Genomic DNA, 14,729 nt, shown 5'->3' on the forward strand with positions numbered 1-14,729 from the left:
AACAAAACTTTTTAAATCGTAAATCAAAAACGAGAATATATATGAGAATAAAACACAATGAAGCAAAAAAAATGTCATCTCAAAAGTAAAACTTAGTATTACGTTGCTGTTTTCTTAAATGAGCTTCTGGCGTACATTCACAGCATGAACACACAGGTCAGTTTCTTCACCTGGCTCTTAAAGGAATGAAAACTGGCACACTGATTGGTTTATTTCACGTTACACCCATAACACGTTCATGATTAATTTAGAGAATAAGCACATGACTTTTCTGTGTTTTGAGCTACGCAAGGCATATTTTTTGCACTCTTTCAATACCATGGACATACAGACACGCCCTTAATCCAGCTGCGTCATGCACAATTAACCAGCATGCTATAGATCACTAAAATCAAGAGTTTTTTTTGTTATTTAACCCAAATTGACTAGGTTTTATATTTGTGAATAAAGAAAATATATATGAAGATATAATTATATTTTTATATTTGTTTGAACTGAGCTAGAGATATGTTCATAAAAGTAACTTAAAAAATCGGAGTGATTTCATTGGTTTATTCGAAAGTAAAAACTATGGTTTGTGTAATAGAAAATAAAGGTTTTTTTTTCCAAAATAAAAAAGTATTTTTTGGTAATTGGGTGAGGTAATACTTTTATTCATTTTAAATCAAAATGTTAGTTTCTAACTAAATGATAAATATAAGCTGAGAAACACACATAGACACACACACACACACACACACACACACACACACACACACACACACACACTAAGATACATACACACACACACACACACACACGCACACACAAAACAAACACAACAGGGCCTGGGCCAGTGTGCAAAGACTCCATCTTGGATTTGAAGGCTCTGCCTGATTACCCAGACTCATTCTGCCTTCAGCAACCCGTATCCCCCAACTACAATATCATGTTATATTATGGGCTACGTAGCAGGCTGGCTATGTGCGCTGGGTAAGTGCTGTGGTTTGCTGAGATTAAGTATAATCAGGGGCTCAGATCTCCACTGGTGCTGGTTCTGTACAGAGCCCTGTGAGGTTTTTCGAGCGCAAAATGCTACTATTTTCTTCTCATTCTGACAAATCTGCGATTACCAAAATGCTCCATGTTCCACAAATGTAAGGCTGTGTTCATATTACTATGTTGAGATGGTGCAAATGTGATATTTTTGTGCTTAAAGGTGGTAGAAATATGCCAGTCTATACTTTCCCATAAACACAATAAAGAGTATATTGAATACCATTTTGGATTACAGTCCATTTCCCTGTTTTTTTTATTTTATTTTTTTTACCTTGATGTGTCAAAAGTCAATATAATGTCTAGGGACATGGCTCAAGGCACATGAAATGTTTGTAAGCCTGTGTAAGTTGTGAGGTGTTATCTTGTGAGGGAGTTTAACACTGCCCTGCATGCTTTTAGCAAAGAGCAAGGCTTAATAGTGGGTGAAGATGGATGGGACATTCCATTTCCATTTCAAGTTGTGCAGGCATTTAACACTAGTATGACTTAAATTTCAGGATCTCAAGGACAAACTGTGCTTTCCTGCTAAGATTTTTTCGTAATGCATCACGTGTGCAGACTTTTCACATCCGTTCCCTGATTGCTAAGGCTCTTATTAAAGTGTCTCACAAGGGATTGCAAGCCCAGAGTTCCCTTTATCCATTCTAGTGTTAAAGCAACAGTCTGGAAGAATGGGGATTTGGAGACCTTTCTGGTGAGAATGTGTAATCGTTTAGAGGATGTATAAGAGTACTTTTATGCAGGTTAATGCACGAAAATGTAAATAAATAGCTGTCTGAAATTGTGTGGTTTTGAGAAAATGTTTTGTTCATTTCGTTAATTTACTCTTTAAATTTTTTAGAAGAATAAATAAGCAAAAATAAACTCAAACTTCATGCTATAACATGAAATATTGGCACTGCTGTGCTGCAAACATACACACAAGGCCGTGTTCTAAGTTCAGTAGATCAGCACAGCAGTGCCAATATTATACATTATAACACAAATCTTGAGTGTATTATTGCGTAATTATCCTTCCATTATCACTGTTTATTGAAAGATTTTGAGTTGAAGAGGAAGAGAAAATATGATCTCTTTGGTTATAAAACCTCCACAAGTTAAAATAGTTCCATTGCTGCTCTGTTTGTAGCTGCGCTGTTTGGTTTGTAAGCGCTGCATCGCTGTTAGGTTACCTGTATGTGGCAGAGTAATACATGGAGAGCTTCGGTTACAGTGCATTACCGGCTGATAACGGCACTCATAGAACGACTCTCAGCCAATCACACTGCAGGGTCGGAACTAAGTGTGGTATAATATACAGAATTAGAGGTTACATTAACTGTATATAGTGTATATTGTGCCCCCTCTCAAAACAAGAATACTACTTATTTCATTTTAAAATAAAACTTATATTTAGGGACTGTTGGGTTAACAAGCCTGCAGCATGCTGCACTTTGTAGCTGAAAATTTGGACCTGACCTGAGCTAGAAGGTGTTAAATACAGCCTGTGTGTGTGTGTGTGTGTGTGTGCGTGTAGGGGTGTAGGTGTGGGAGGGCATATACATTGACATATCTTGTAATAAAGCAGTCCGATTGTGTTGTTAAACACTGACCTCAGTGTGGCCTTCTGACCGCACTGACTTCCAGAGGCCAGCGGGTGAATCCGTTATCCTCTGTACAGCCCTCTCTTTCACGCTCTCTTTCTCTCTCTCATTCTCTCTCTCTCTCTGTTTCTCTCGCTTTCTCTATTATTCTTTTTTGGTCTTACAATCTCTCTTGTCCACCGCTGGCTATGTTTTCTGGTGAGGTAATGTCTGAATTTGTAATCTGTGTGTGTGTGTGAATGTGTTTGTGTGTTAGCGAGAGAGAGAGAGAGAGAGAGAGAGAGAGAGAGAGAGAGAGAGAGAGAGTCTCAGTGGGGGAAAGATTTCACTCTCTCAGTCTGCCTTTACTTTACAACCTGATACAAACACCCAGAGCTCCCCTAAGAATCAAAGAGCGCTAAGAAAACACAGACCGAACGCAGCGCTCAGCGCTAACACAGCGGTGCTCCCTCGCATGCAGATGTGTGAGGCAACACACACACCGACACACACTAAAACACACACTTATACTAACGCACACACACATGCACATCCAAATCCAAAGCTCATCCAGGGAGGTCAGTCCGAGGCCAGATCACACAGACCAAACACTGTCTACTCTCCGCTCTCGGCTGCAACGGTCAGACTCAGAGCGGAGCGACCACAGAAACAATCCTGGTCAGCCAGAAGGAGGCAGCGCAGAAAGCCACTAATTTGAGGTCAGGATTGGAGACTGCGAGACATAAACACAGCGTAACTCAGATTGCCCACAAAGAGCACACAGTGTAGGAAAGTGGAGGGATTCTAACTGTGACCTTCAGGAAGATCAGATGATGCAGCTTCCTGTCGAACACCTGCTTTCTTCAAAGAGGTGAATGTGTTTCAGGTAACAGGGTTGAGTGAATGTTGAAGGCACTCCGGTAAAATTTTATATTTTAATTTTCTTTATGAATCATTTAGAAAAAAATGTGCATGTTTAAAACATGAAGAATATCCAATAAGATTATCTATTGGACAGGCTAGACTATATTTGGACACAAGCAACATAGTTCATTCATTGTTTCTTCTATTCAAAAAGTATTCAAAAAGAGTCTATCCTATTTTTAATGGAATAGCTGTTTCTACTGTCCAGGAAAGACTAAAAGACAACCAAATTTTGGAGAGTTTTGAGCCCTGCTAAAAAGACCAGCACAAGGTATGTGTTTTTTTGGATGACCAGCTGGTCTTGAGCTTGATGTAGGGTTTAAGCATTACATGTTACAGTGATTCACACATGAATGCAAAAATATTAAAAAAAAATTACTGTTAATTTTACACCGGAAAGTTACCCAGATAACCTAAATGTGCTATCGAATGGAATCTTTGCATATTTTCTTTATTTTTAATTAAATAATTAGAGTTTGGTACATGGAATTGATAAATTGTGAAGCTCATTAATCACTTTAAAACTATAAAACTGTCCAGTCCTAAAACCCAAAAGGTACCACTTTAAAATAAGACTACCTGTATAAAGGGTTTATAAATGGTTTACAATTAGTTTATTAATGGTTACTAATTAGGTTGTAAATGGCTTAAAAATAATTAATAACAGTATATAGTGAACTGTGGGTTCACTATTTTGCAAACAACAGGTCGTTGTTGCCCTTTCTACGTATGTGTTGTAACTGATTATTAATGATTTTTAAGGCATTTACAACCTAATCAGTAACCATTAATAAACTAATTGTAAACCAATTATAAATCCTTTATAAAGGTAGTCTTATTTTAAAGTGGTACCACTCAAAACCTGTAGTAAGTTGAGGAGTTGGGGATGATGAGGTGGGGTGGTGATCATCCAAAGTCCCAACTTCACCAATGCTTTTTGTGGCTGAATGCAATCAAATACTCACATCAGAGCTCCAAAATCTAGTAGCTAAAAGCAAAATAAACAATTTTTAATACCCTTGATTTCAGGAAAAAAAAAACAATAATGCATAAGTGTCCTAATACTTGAGAAGAGTGCTGGAAATATTCTTTGGTTAGCAGCCTTGTTCTGTAGCTTTGTGCTGAGATGCATGGGATTTACATTGCTTGTTTAAATTCAGTGGACCTGTAAGGTACATACTGTATTTAAGTACCACTGATATTCACTACATCGCCAAAAGTATTCGCTTATCCATCAAATGATTGATCGAGGTTTCGATCACTTCATTGTCTATAGGTGCATAATAAAACCAAGCATCTAGTCATGTTTCTAGACTTCTTCTGCAAACGTTAGTGGAAGAATGGGTCGCTCTCAGGAGTTCAGTGAATTCCACAGTCAACTGTCAGTGATAAAACAATGGAAGTGGAAGCAATTGAGAAAGAAAGCAACTCACTCTGTAGAGAGTAGAGAGCTTCAATGAATGGGTTTCCATGGCCAAGCAGCTTCATCCAAGCCTTACATCACCAAATGCAAGCAGGCAAGATGATACTTTTTGCCATATAGTGAACAGTAAGTGTACAATTACAGACAGTAACCAATTTATTGTCCATCTAGTCCATTCATCATTGTCAAAGTGGACCAATTTTAGGTTAAGTAGTGGATCAATCTCATAACATGAAGGTCAATGCTAAGTTATAAATGGTCAACCAATCGAAACTATTAAGCAACTATTCAGAATGGTTCTATGGTCATATGTCCAGCTGACCCCTAATCAACAGCTAAAGATGGGCTACAGATGATAACAGATAAGATGTTGACCAGCTGGATAAAGCTTTGCTTCTAATCTACTCATCTTTAGCTCTTCACAAGTAGAAAATCTTTTATATCATGCTGTTTTTCACATCTTTGCAGTCAGATGTTCTGGCATGTGAAGGACAGCACTGTCTCTTTAAGACTCAAAGCACAACCAGGAGGGCTTATTTTCCCCCGAAGCTTTTGGAAGAAAGCCACGTTAATCAAATAATATGAGTTAATTTCATGCTTGAGACCTTTGAAGACTTTCGCATTAGATGGCCCAGCAGTGACGGAAAGCAGAAATGGAATCTTTGAGCTGGAGAATAAAGAACATCTTCACATCGCGCCTTTACGACAACGTCTTTTGCGAAGAGCGCTGGATGTCTGCCACTTCTCTTCTTTTTTGAGCTTCTTTTTGTCATTCTTTTTTTTTCTGGGGGAGGGCTTGTATCGTTTGATACTCTCTATCTGAGGCTTTGGATCTTCTTGTCAGTGCGGCGTCCATTTCAATTACGGCCGCCGGTGAAGCAGCTGTGAATCTTTAAAAGCTGAGGAGCTCTGAGTCTGGGAGGGTTTTTGATCAGACGTTTGAGCACTTTGGGTTCTTGATAGCTGGCGGTATTGTTCCTGTCGGGATGGATTTGAGGAGGGTGATTTGAGGAGGGTTTTTGTACTTTTGTACATCTTATCTAACGGCTGATCTGTTTGAGGCAGTCACATAAGTAGGATCCTATTCATTTTAGTGCAAAATAAAATGCATATTTAATCACCCTGTTTTAATAGACGTGACTCCTTTGTGAACATATTCTTAATTGTTAAATTAATAAATGCAAGATGTAACGCAGCAGTACCTCCTGTCATTTATAAAGTTACCAAAACTTTTAATTGCAAAGTAAGACTACCATCTAATCTCAAAAATATTAGAATATCATTGAAAAATTACATTATTTCAGTAATTCAGTTTAAAATGTAAACTCACATATTATATACAGTAACATATTACACAGAGTGATCTATTTTATGTGTTTATTTTATTTATTGTTAAACATTATATTATATAACCCTTATATTGTGTTAGAAAGCTGTTTACACCTGTGGTGTTTGCGGGTCAATTTTGACCCGTGATTTGAAAATGCTTGAAAATGCTTAAAATCACCAGTTTTCTTCCAATATTGTTTTTCAACTCATTGTTGGCTTAGTATACATTCATATAAATGGAACCAGTGTGGGAAATTTCTTTAGTTGGCTCCACAGACACAGTGTTTTAAAAAGTACCACTCGTTTTTGAATGCAAAAACTATTTAAATTCACAAAAAATATTTGTCATACTTATAGACTGAGTAATTAGAAACTGTAAATGTGTTATAGACCTATATTAGAGTACACCTACCAAAGAAAAAAATAATATTATTTAAAATTATTAACAATAGTGACACCTTTGGTGTTTCGGGTCAAAACTGACCCGCATAGATAAATAGTAGGATAAAGACAACAAGTGTTCAAATTTCTTTCCATAAAACCAACTTTTATTTAACCATACCAATTAACCAAGCAATTTAACTTTAACAAATGAACAATGACCAACAACAGTGTGTGTGTGTGTGTGTGCGCCTGCATTAACCATAAACTGAACATTGAAAAATAATATGATGTTAGTGCAGGTGAGTCACTCTGAATGAACTTATGAACTTATGAACCATGAAACTTAGCATCAGAAACTTTAACTGTGTGTGTGTGTGTGTTTGTGTGTGTGTGTGTGTGTGTTCAAATGCATGAATCACAGTATTTGATGGTTACTGTGTGCTCCGCGCAAATGAATTTCTTGCATGTGTGGCAAGTGGTGTTGGACTTCCTGTCCTTGTTGGCGGGGCAGGACTGGCACCTCTTCCTCTTGCTGCTCCTGGAATCTCCTCCCTGGTTTGTATCACAGGATGATGATGTGAGTGTTGGCTGAAGCCCTTTCACCAAACGAACAGACGCTTCGGTTCGGGGCAGCCTCTTTCGTCTTTCGATATAGGGAGAAACCAGAGACTTGCCCAACTCCTCCAGAAAAAGCCTCCTCTTGAAAGGTTTTTCTCCATTCCATCCTGGATCTATTTCAGTCCACACTACATATGCGTTGTATGCCGAAACGTCCAGCATGTTGTAGAACACAACCATTGGCCACCTTTTTGTCCCCCGCTTGCATGTGTATGTGCCGGTGACCTTGTCCAGGTTGTCAACACCACCTTTGTTCTTGTTGTAATCCAGGATCATGTCTGGCTTCTTGTCCTCCCTACTGCTCACACCAGCATCCCTGTGGAGAGTTGACATCAGAATGACATTTTTGTTCTTTTTGGGACAGTAGGAGACAACTGTGGTTCTTTCTGAGAATGCAAACTTGGATGAGAGAGGAGCCCTGTCTTTCGTTCCAAGAAGAGCTAAGGGAAGCTCAGGTTTGTTCTTCCTGACTGTTCCCACCATCGTCAGCTTCCTCTTTAGAAGCTCTTGCGCAAGGTCATAGGAGTTAAAAAAATTATCACAAGTTATGTTGTGCCCCCGAAGACCCTTGGTCATGTCCAGGACGACCCGCTTGCCCTGGTTCTTCTCTGGCACTCCGGTGGCAGATTTTCCGGTATATATTTGCATATTCCATGCATAGGCAGTTTTTGCATCACAAGCTGCCCATATTTTGATCCCATATTTTCCAGGCTTGCTTGGCATGTACTGCCTGAAGGGACAGCGGCCTCTGAAAGGGACTAGCCGTTCATCCACTGTCACCTCTGGCCCAGGATTGTACACAAAGGGTAAATTTTCCACCCATTTGTCCCAAACCTCCCTGATGGGAGCAAGCTTGTCATTCTCACGACGAGCAACTCTGGTCTCCCTGTTGTCAAAACGTAGCACTCTTGATAACACATGAAAGGCTTGAAGGAACATTGTGGCACGAAAAATAGGGCGTCCTGACTCACTATCCCATAAGCTGGCCGTAGCTTCATTACAGGATCTGTACACCCCCGCAAGAAGCAACAGTCCCATGTGCGCATCTAGCTGTGTTTTGTCCATCTCCGTCCAGCTATCACCAAACACTCTTCTCCCTTCCATGTTGGTCATCTCAAGTAGGATACTCTGAATAGGTCGTGGAAAGAACAGTTCAAACGTTGACTTGATGTCTTGGGCGTGTGACACAGCGTATCTAGTAGGCCCTGGAGTCATTCTGAGGATGTTTTCCATCGGTGCCCTGGCTTGGGTTTGAGGAGGGCTTGATAACCATGAAATGTCACCTTTTTTTGACTTGAAGACCTCTCCTTGAGCATCTGTGACATCTGGGTCCTCCTCATCAGATGTTTGGTCTTGTTCAGGGTCATACTGAACATCATCCTCCTCCTCAGACACATCCTCCTCAGCTTCATTTCCCTCTCTCTCCTCAAGATCACCATCATTACCAAAGATATGATCTAGCACCTCATGAACAGAATACCTTTTGCTCATGTTGACTGATACTCCTACAGAATTCAACTAATAATATCCCACCCAAACCCTCTTTATATGTGCCAATGTTTGTTTATAAACAATGTATCAATATGCTGTGAGAAAGTCTTAGTTCACGTGGGGGGTGGTGTGTGTGTGTGTGCCTGTATGCATTTTCTATATGTCTCTGTGTCTGTGCATGTGAAAGAAGCCTGTGTGTGTGTGTGTGTGGGCCATAATTGGGCATATTGGGCCACAATTGATCCTCAGAGCAACCCATAGCTTTAAGGTGATGCATAAAACAGCCAGTAGTCTCTGCCGGGTCATTTTTGACCCGTAACACCACAGATGTAACTTTTTTTTTTTGAGACCTTTAGAATTTACTAAAATGGTAAAAATGTATATTTCTACATTCAATCAGGTGTGTCTGAGGATTAGATGAAGCCTCATTCCAGAACAAAAAAGCAAATGGTAATTTTTACACATTTAAACTTGAAAACGGGTCAATTTTGACCCGAACACAATAGAAGGGATAAGACCAATTGTTACTTTTAGCAGTGTGGGCTCCTGCTGGAAAATGAAATCTGAATTCCCATAAAAGTTATTAGCAGAGGGAAAATCTTCTGGTAGACACTGCTCTGACTTTGGACTTGATAATAAAACACAGTGGATCAACACCAGCAGATGACATGTCTCTCCAAACCATCACTGAAGTGGAAGTGGAAACTTCACACTAGACCTCGAGCAGCTTGGACTGTGTGTCTCTCCACTCTTCCTCCAGACTCTGCTCCCTTGATTTATAAATGAAATGTAAAATTTACTGATGGTCAAAAGATTGGACACACATTAAATTCAGTGTTTTTTCCCATTATTTTCAAATGATCTGCAGTGTAGATTAATACTGAAGTCATCCAGTCATTCTATTTGAGTAATGTTCTAATCTATATTACAGCAAAACCTACTTAACAAAAAAAAAAAAAACGAACAAAAAAAAGGTCAGTCAATTGGAAAAAAATATATATATATATTCAAAATGTTTTTTGCAGTCGCAAAGACCAACAAATAGTTATGATGAAACTGGCTCTCATCAGGACTGCCTGATTGTGTTTTTGTACTTTTGTACTTTATTTAGTTATAACAAAAATATTAGTATTAAAAACTTTTATTGTTTTTATTGTATATTTATTGTTGAGTAAAATAACTGTATACTGAGTAAAGGTATAAAGTATAGGCCCCACTAAGACTGCTCCACCTGCACCGCCTGCAGTTCCACCACTAGTCTGAGGCCTAATTCCCACCGGAGGGGACGGAACGTGCCGGAATTTGCTGCACTTCTCAAAACTCATTTGGGATCAGTGGCAAGAGGTCCTGGGCGATTTAGCATCTGCTTGTGACCCCATTTTTCTTTTATTTCTGTTTTCTTTAGAGACGGGAGAGATGGAAATGAAAGCCATATACTGTAGGATTATCCCTCTATTCTGAAAAGGAAATTATTAGATTTGAAGTCTGTGGCACGGCTTCCTGAGGGAGGAGGGGATGCGCTGGATTTTTTCCTTTTTTTCCGTTTGTGCCTCCAATCTAAGACAAACATGGTCCCTGCCTAACAGACAGACAAATATACCCCTCTTCCAGTCCCTGGAGCATTCGGCCTCTGCAATTTATATTCCCGGCCTCATCGGCGAGTCGGAGGACTGCGCGGGGATTCGGAGGGGCGCTCCTGGCTAGAAGAGCGAGAAGAGGAAATTAAACTGATTCAAAATTGAGCTCCATCCCCCCGGCGCCCTCTTATAACACCTCAGCCCTTCCGCTGGGCTGAGTTAAAAGCTCAATATCAGGATTTTTTGTTATTCTTTGCTTTTTTCAAACGGATGAGTTTGATGTAGGATGTAAACATTGATAAAGTTCCAAAATATAGAAATAAAATAAAAATCTAAGAATAAGCAGTGCATTATAAATTCTCAGCTTTTATCATCTTAACATAGTATTTACATCTAAGTTTTGACGCACCTTATTATTTTTTCCTACATTGTAAAGTTTCTTCGGAAGTCATTCAGACTATGAAGGAACATGCAAAGAATAATGTTGTAACTTAAAAGTGTGAAACACACCAAAATACTCTTTTCTGAGGCTGGTAACTTTGATGATGAACTTATCCTGTGCAAAAGAAGTAACTCCTGCTCTTGCTTTCCTGGGGCGCTCCTGATGAGAGCCAGTTTCATCATAACATTTTTGATGGTCTTTGTGACTGCCCTTGAGGATACTTTTAAAATGCTTAAATCTTTTCGGATTGACTGACCTTCATTTCTTAAAGTATTTTTTTCTTTACTTAGTTGAGTAGTTTACCTAAATAGGGCTGTTAACTATATATCTGTAACTCTACCTCTTTACAACTGATGCTCTCAAACACATTAAGAGACAAGACATTCAAGTAATTAACTCTTGACAAGTTCAGCACAGCTGTTAACTGAAACTGATCATTCCAGGTGACTCTACCTCATAAAGCTGACTGAGAAAATCTAGACAAGATGTGTAAAACTGTCATTTATCATTATGAAGTGTTACTTTTGGGGACAGCCTGGGAATGCCTACACTTGTGTAAGGTTTGAGGTGTTATCTTGTAAATGAGACTAAACAGTGTCCATTGTGCTCATGGCAAGGCCAAGTTTATTTTGAGAGAGAGGTCTGATCATTTCATTCCATTTCAGACATTCCGTTTATGAAGTTTTGAGACTTTTAACATTCTTTGATCCACAGTGTCAAATGGGAATACTGGGAATACGCCATAGAAGGCATTACCACCCACAGGGGACAGTGCAGTGCTAGTTCATGCTTTATGGCTTGTGGCGTATCAGTTTTCGATCTTTCCTGGAAGCACTTCAGTACACTATTTGTACAGGACATCACAGGACTCCATTAGGAACCTCTACAACTCCTTACTGAGACATATGGCATGTTGTGTTCTGGATGAGTTATGCACCACTCCTGTACAGTTCCTACTGGGTGCAATTATTTCTTTCATGATGAGTTTATGAGGTAAAAAAAAGACCTAAATAAACATCATAAGTGGACCTTAAGAGGGAAAAAAATAAATATAAGTAAACATGTGCACTTATTAAAAGACCCACTTGTTCCTCAAATGGTTTAAGATGGAGATAAAAAAACATGGAGTCTTGCTATTCCAACCTATTACCTACAAAAATGCCAAAAAGTTGTATCTGATTATTGCCAGGCTGTTTGTGACCAAACTCCTGTGTTGACAACAGATGGGAGCATTTGTGGCCTAAAGTTCCCAGCAAGCAAACAAACAGCCAAATAGAAAAAAATAAAAATAAAAAAATAATCCTTTTATATCCTTTTTTCCTCCTCAGCAGCCCGGCTAACAGACTTCCATTATCTCTGCTTTCAGCAACATTTTTCAAAACGCTCTGAGGTCAAGAGTTAAAGTCGTAATTGGCACGAAATTATTTCGCTGATGATTCCGCAGCATGTCTTGCGCTGGTTGCTAAGAGACAGCTGGAAAAAAGAACAGAGGAGACAGATTGTACACAAGGTAAGGTTAAGAAACGCTGGAGAAGAGGATTCAATCAGTCGAGACCTGAAGTCCTGACCCCTCCAACGTCCAGAACGGAAAAGCTCTCACTGACAGCACTGAAGGAAGAGTAGAATGGACTTGACCTCCAAAAAAACAGCGTCCTGAACCACGGCTGCCCACGTCCGAAACCACACACCAAGGTTAATGCATCCCTCTGAAGTTATGAAAGGTATTAAAAGTAATTACTGATGGAAATAACAAATAGAAAAGGAATTAATATTCACGGCTGTATCAGTATCTGATTTAACTGCAGTGTGGGAGCATTGAGTTCATTTCTATGGACTCACAAATCTGCGCTCAGAAAAAAAAAATAAGAAAACTGCAGTTATATGATTATTCAAATAATCATGTAAACAGCACACTCAGATTTCTGAGATCTAACAATCAGAATAAGGCAAAATAAAAATGAATTAATAAATCTGTAATTTACCTCAGTAATCAAATTTCTCAGAACATGTATAGTTTAAATACAGAATATTTGGCAACCAGCAAAGTTTAGTAGATAGTTCAGTAGGTAGTTTACTGGTTTGAAAGGTAGATTGCTAGGTTAGTAGTTCAGTATGTACTTCAGTAGGTAGGTTAAAAGGTAGATTGATCATTCGTTAGGTAGCTTGATAGTTCAGTAGGGAGTTGGGTAGGTACTCTGGTAAGAAGGTACTTTGGTAGATAGTTCTGTAGTTCGTTTGGAAGTTCAGTTGGTAGTCTCATAGGTTGATCAGAAGGTAATTCAGGAGTTTGGTAGGTAGGTAGTCCAGTAGTTTAATCAGCAATTTGTTCATTATGTAGGTAGTTCAGTATGTAGGTAGTTTAATAGGTAGGTAAATATATAGTTTGGTAGGTAGTCTGATAGATAGCTCAGTGGGTAGGTAGTTTTGGTAGGTAGGTAGTTCAGTAGTTAAAAAAGCAATTTGGTTGTTAGGTAGTTAGTTTGATGCGTTGTTCAGTAGATACTTTGTTAGGTAGATATGTAGTTTGGTAGATAGTCTGATAGATAGCTTAGTAGGTATGTAGTTTCCTAGGTACTTTGATTGGTAGGTTGTTCAGAAAGTAGGTGGTCAAGTAGGTAGGTAGTTTGGTATGTAGTTCAGTATGTAATTCACTAAGTAGGTAGTTTGGTAGGTAGGTAGTTCAGTAGGTAATTCACTAAGTAGGTGATTTAGTAGTTCAGTAATAGTTAGGTAGATAGTTTAATAGGTTGTTTCGTATGTGCTTTTTTAGGGAGATATGTAGTTTGGTAGGTAGTCTAAAAGATAGTTCTGTAGGTAGGTACTTCGGTAGGTAGGTAGTTCAGTAGTTAAATCAGCAGTTAGTTTGTTAGGTCGGTAGTTCAGTAGGTAGGCCAGCAAGTAATTAGTTCAGTAAGTAGGTAATTTAATAGTTTAGCAAGTAGTTAGGTAAGTAGTTTGAGAGGTTGTTCAGTATATACTTTGTTCTGCATGTCTGATATGTAGTTTGGTAGGGAGTCTGATAGATAGCTTAGTAGGTAGGTCATTTCCCAGGTAGTTTGGTCGGTAGGTTTTCCAGTAAGTAGTTGGTCAAATAGGTAGGTAGTTTGATATGTAGTTTAGTAGGTAGTTATGTTGATAACTAAATTGTTAGTAGATATGTAGGTAGAGGGCTGTGTTAGTGTTTAGGTTTGTAGGTCAGTACGTAGGTGAGTAAGCCCTTTATTGATCCCAAGAAAAATTAAGTGATCCCGTAGCTTGAACCAACATAATTAAATACAATATATCTAAAACACACAATATACATATACAGCTCTTTTTTACAGCTCTGATTTTACCAAATTGAAAACCTCTGAAATAATAAAAATCAAACCAAGCTGAACTGCTTGAATTTTTGCACCAGGACTAAAGGCATAAAGTTATCTAAAAGCAGTGTGTAAGACTGGTGGAGGAGAACATGCCAGGATGCATGAAAAATGTGAATAAAAAACAGGGTTATTCCACCAAATATTGATTTCTGAACTCTTAAAACTTTATGAATATGAACTTGTTTTCTTTGCATTATTTGAGGTCTGAAAGCTTTGAATCTTTTTTGTTATTTCAGCCATTTCTCATTTTCTGCAAATAAATGCTCTAAATGACGATTTTTTTATTTGGAATGGAAACATTCCAAGCTTTTCATATTATATTATTATTATAAAAGCTCGGTGTGCATCTATACATGTATTTGTATGCATGTATGTACTGTATATGTACATATTAATGTATTTATAGATGCCTACTCCATACATACATATCTGTGATTGATTTTATGTGCACACAGTGTGACTGAAGTCTGGATGAGCCTCTTTTATCACTCTTTTGTCTAAAAGCTGAAAGTGTAAACAGTCTCCATCATTTTTTTCCAGGGCGGTGGTTTAGGTTGTGGTCAGGCTGGGTGACTG

At 38.6% G+C, this 14,729-nt stretch overlaps 1 protein-coding gene across 1 annotated transcript; it reads right to left on the bottom strand.

Moving 5' to 3' along the window:
- Nucleotides 1-7,037: 7,037 nt before the first annotated feature.
- On the bottom strand, nt 7,038-8,769 carry LOC125804615 (piggyBac transposable element-derived protein 4-like). Its single transcript, XM_049483687.1, has one exon. The coding sequence runs from the start codon at nt 8,767-8,769 to the stop codon at nt 7,063-7,065; it is 1,707 nt and encodes a 568-aa protein (XP_049339644.1). The 3' UTR covers nt 7,038-7,062.
- Between the last annotated feature and the right edge of the window lie 5,960 nt (nt 8,770-14,729).

The sequence above is a fragment of the Astyanax mexicanus genome, chromosome 9, assembly GCF_023375975.1.
Source record: "Astyanax mexicanus isolate ESR-SI-001 chromosome 9, AstMex3_surface, whole genome shotgun sequence".
NCBI lineage: Eukaryota > Metazoa > Chordata > Actinopteri > Characiformes > Acestrorhamphidae > Astyanax > Astyanax mexicanus.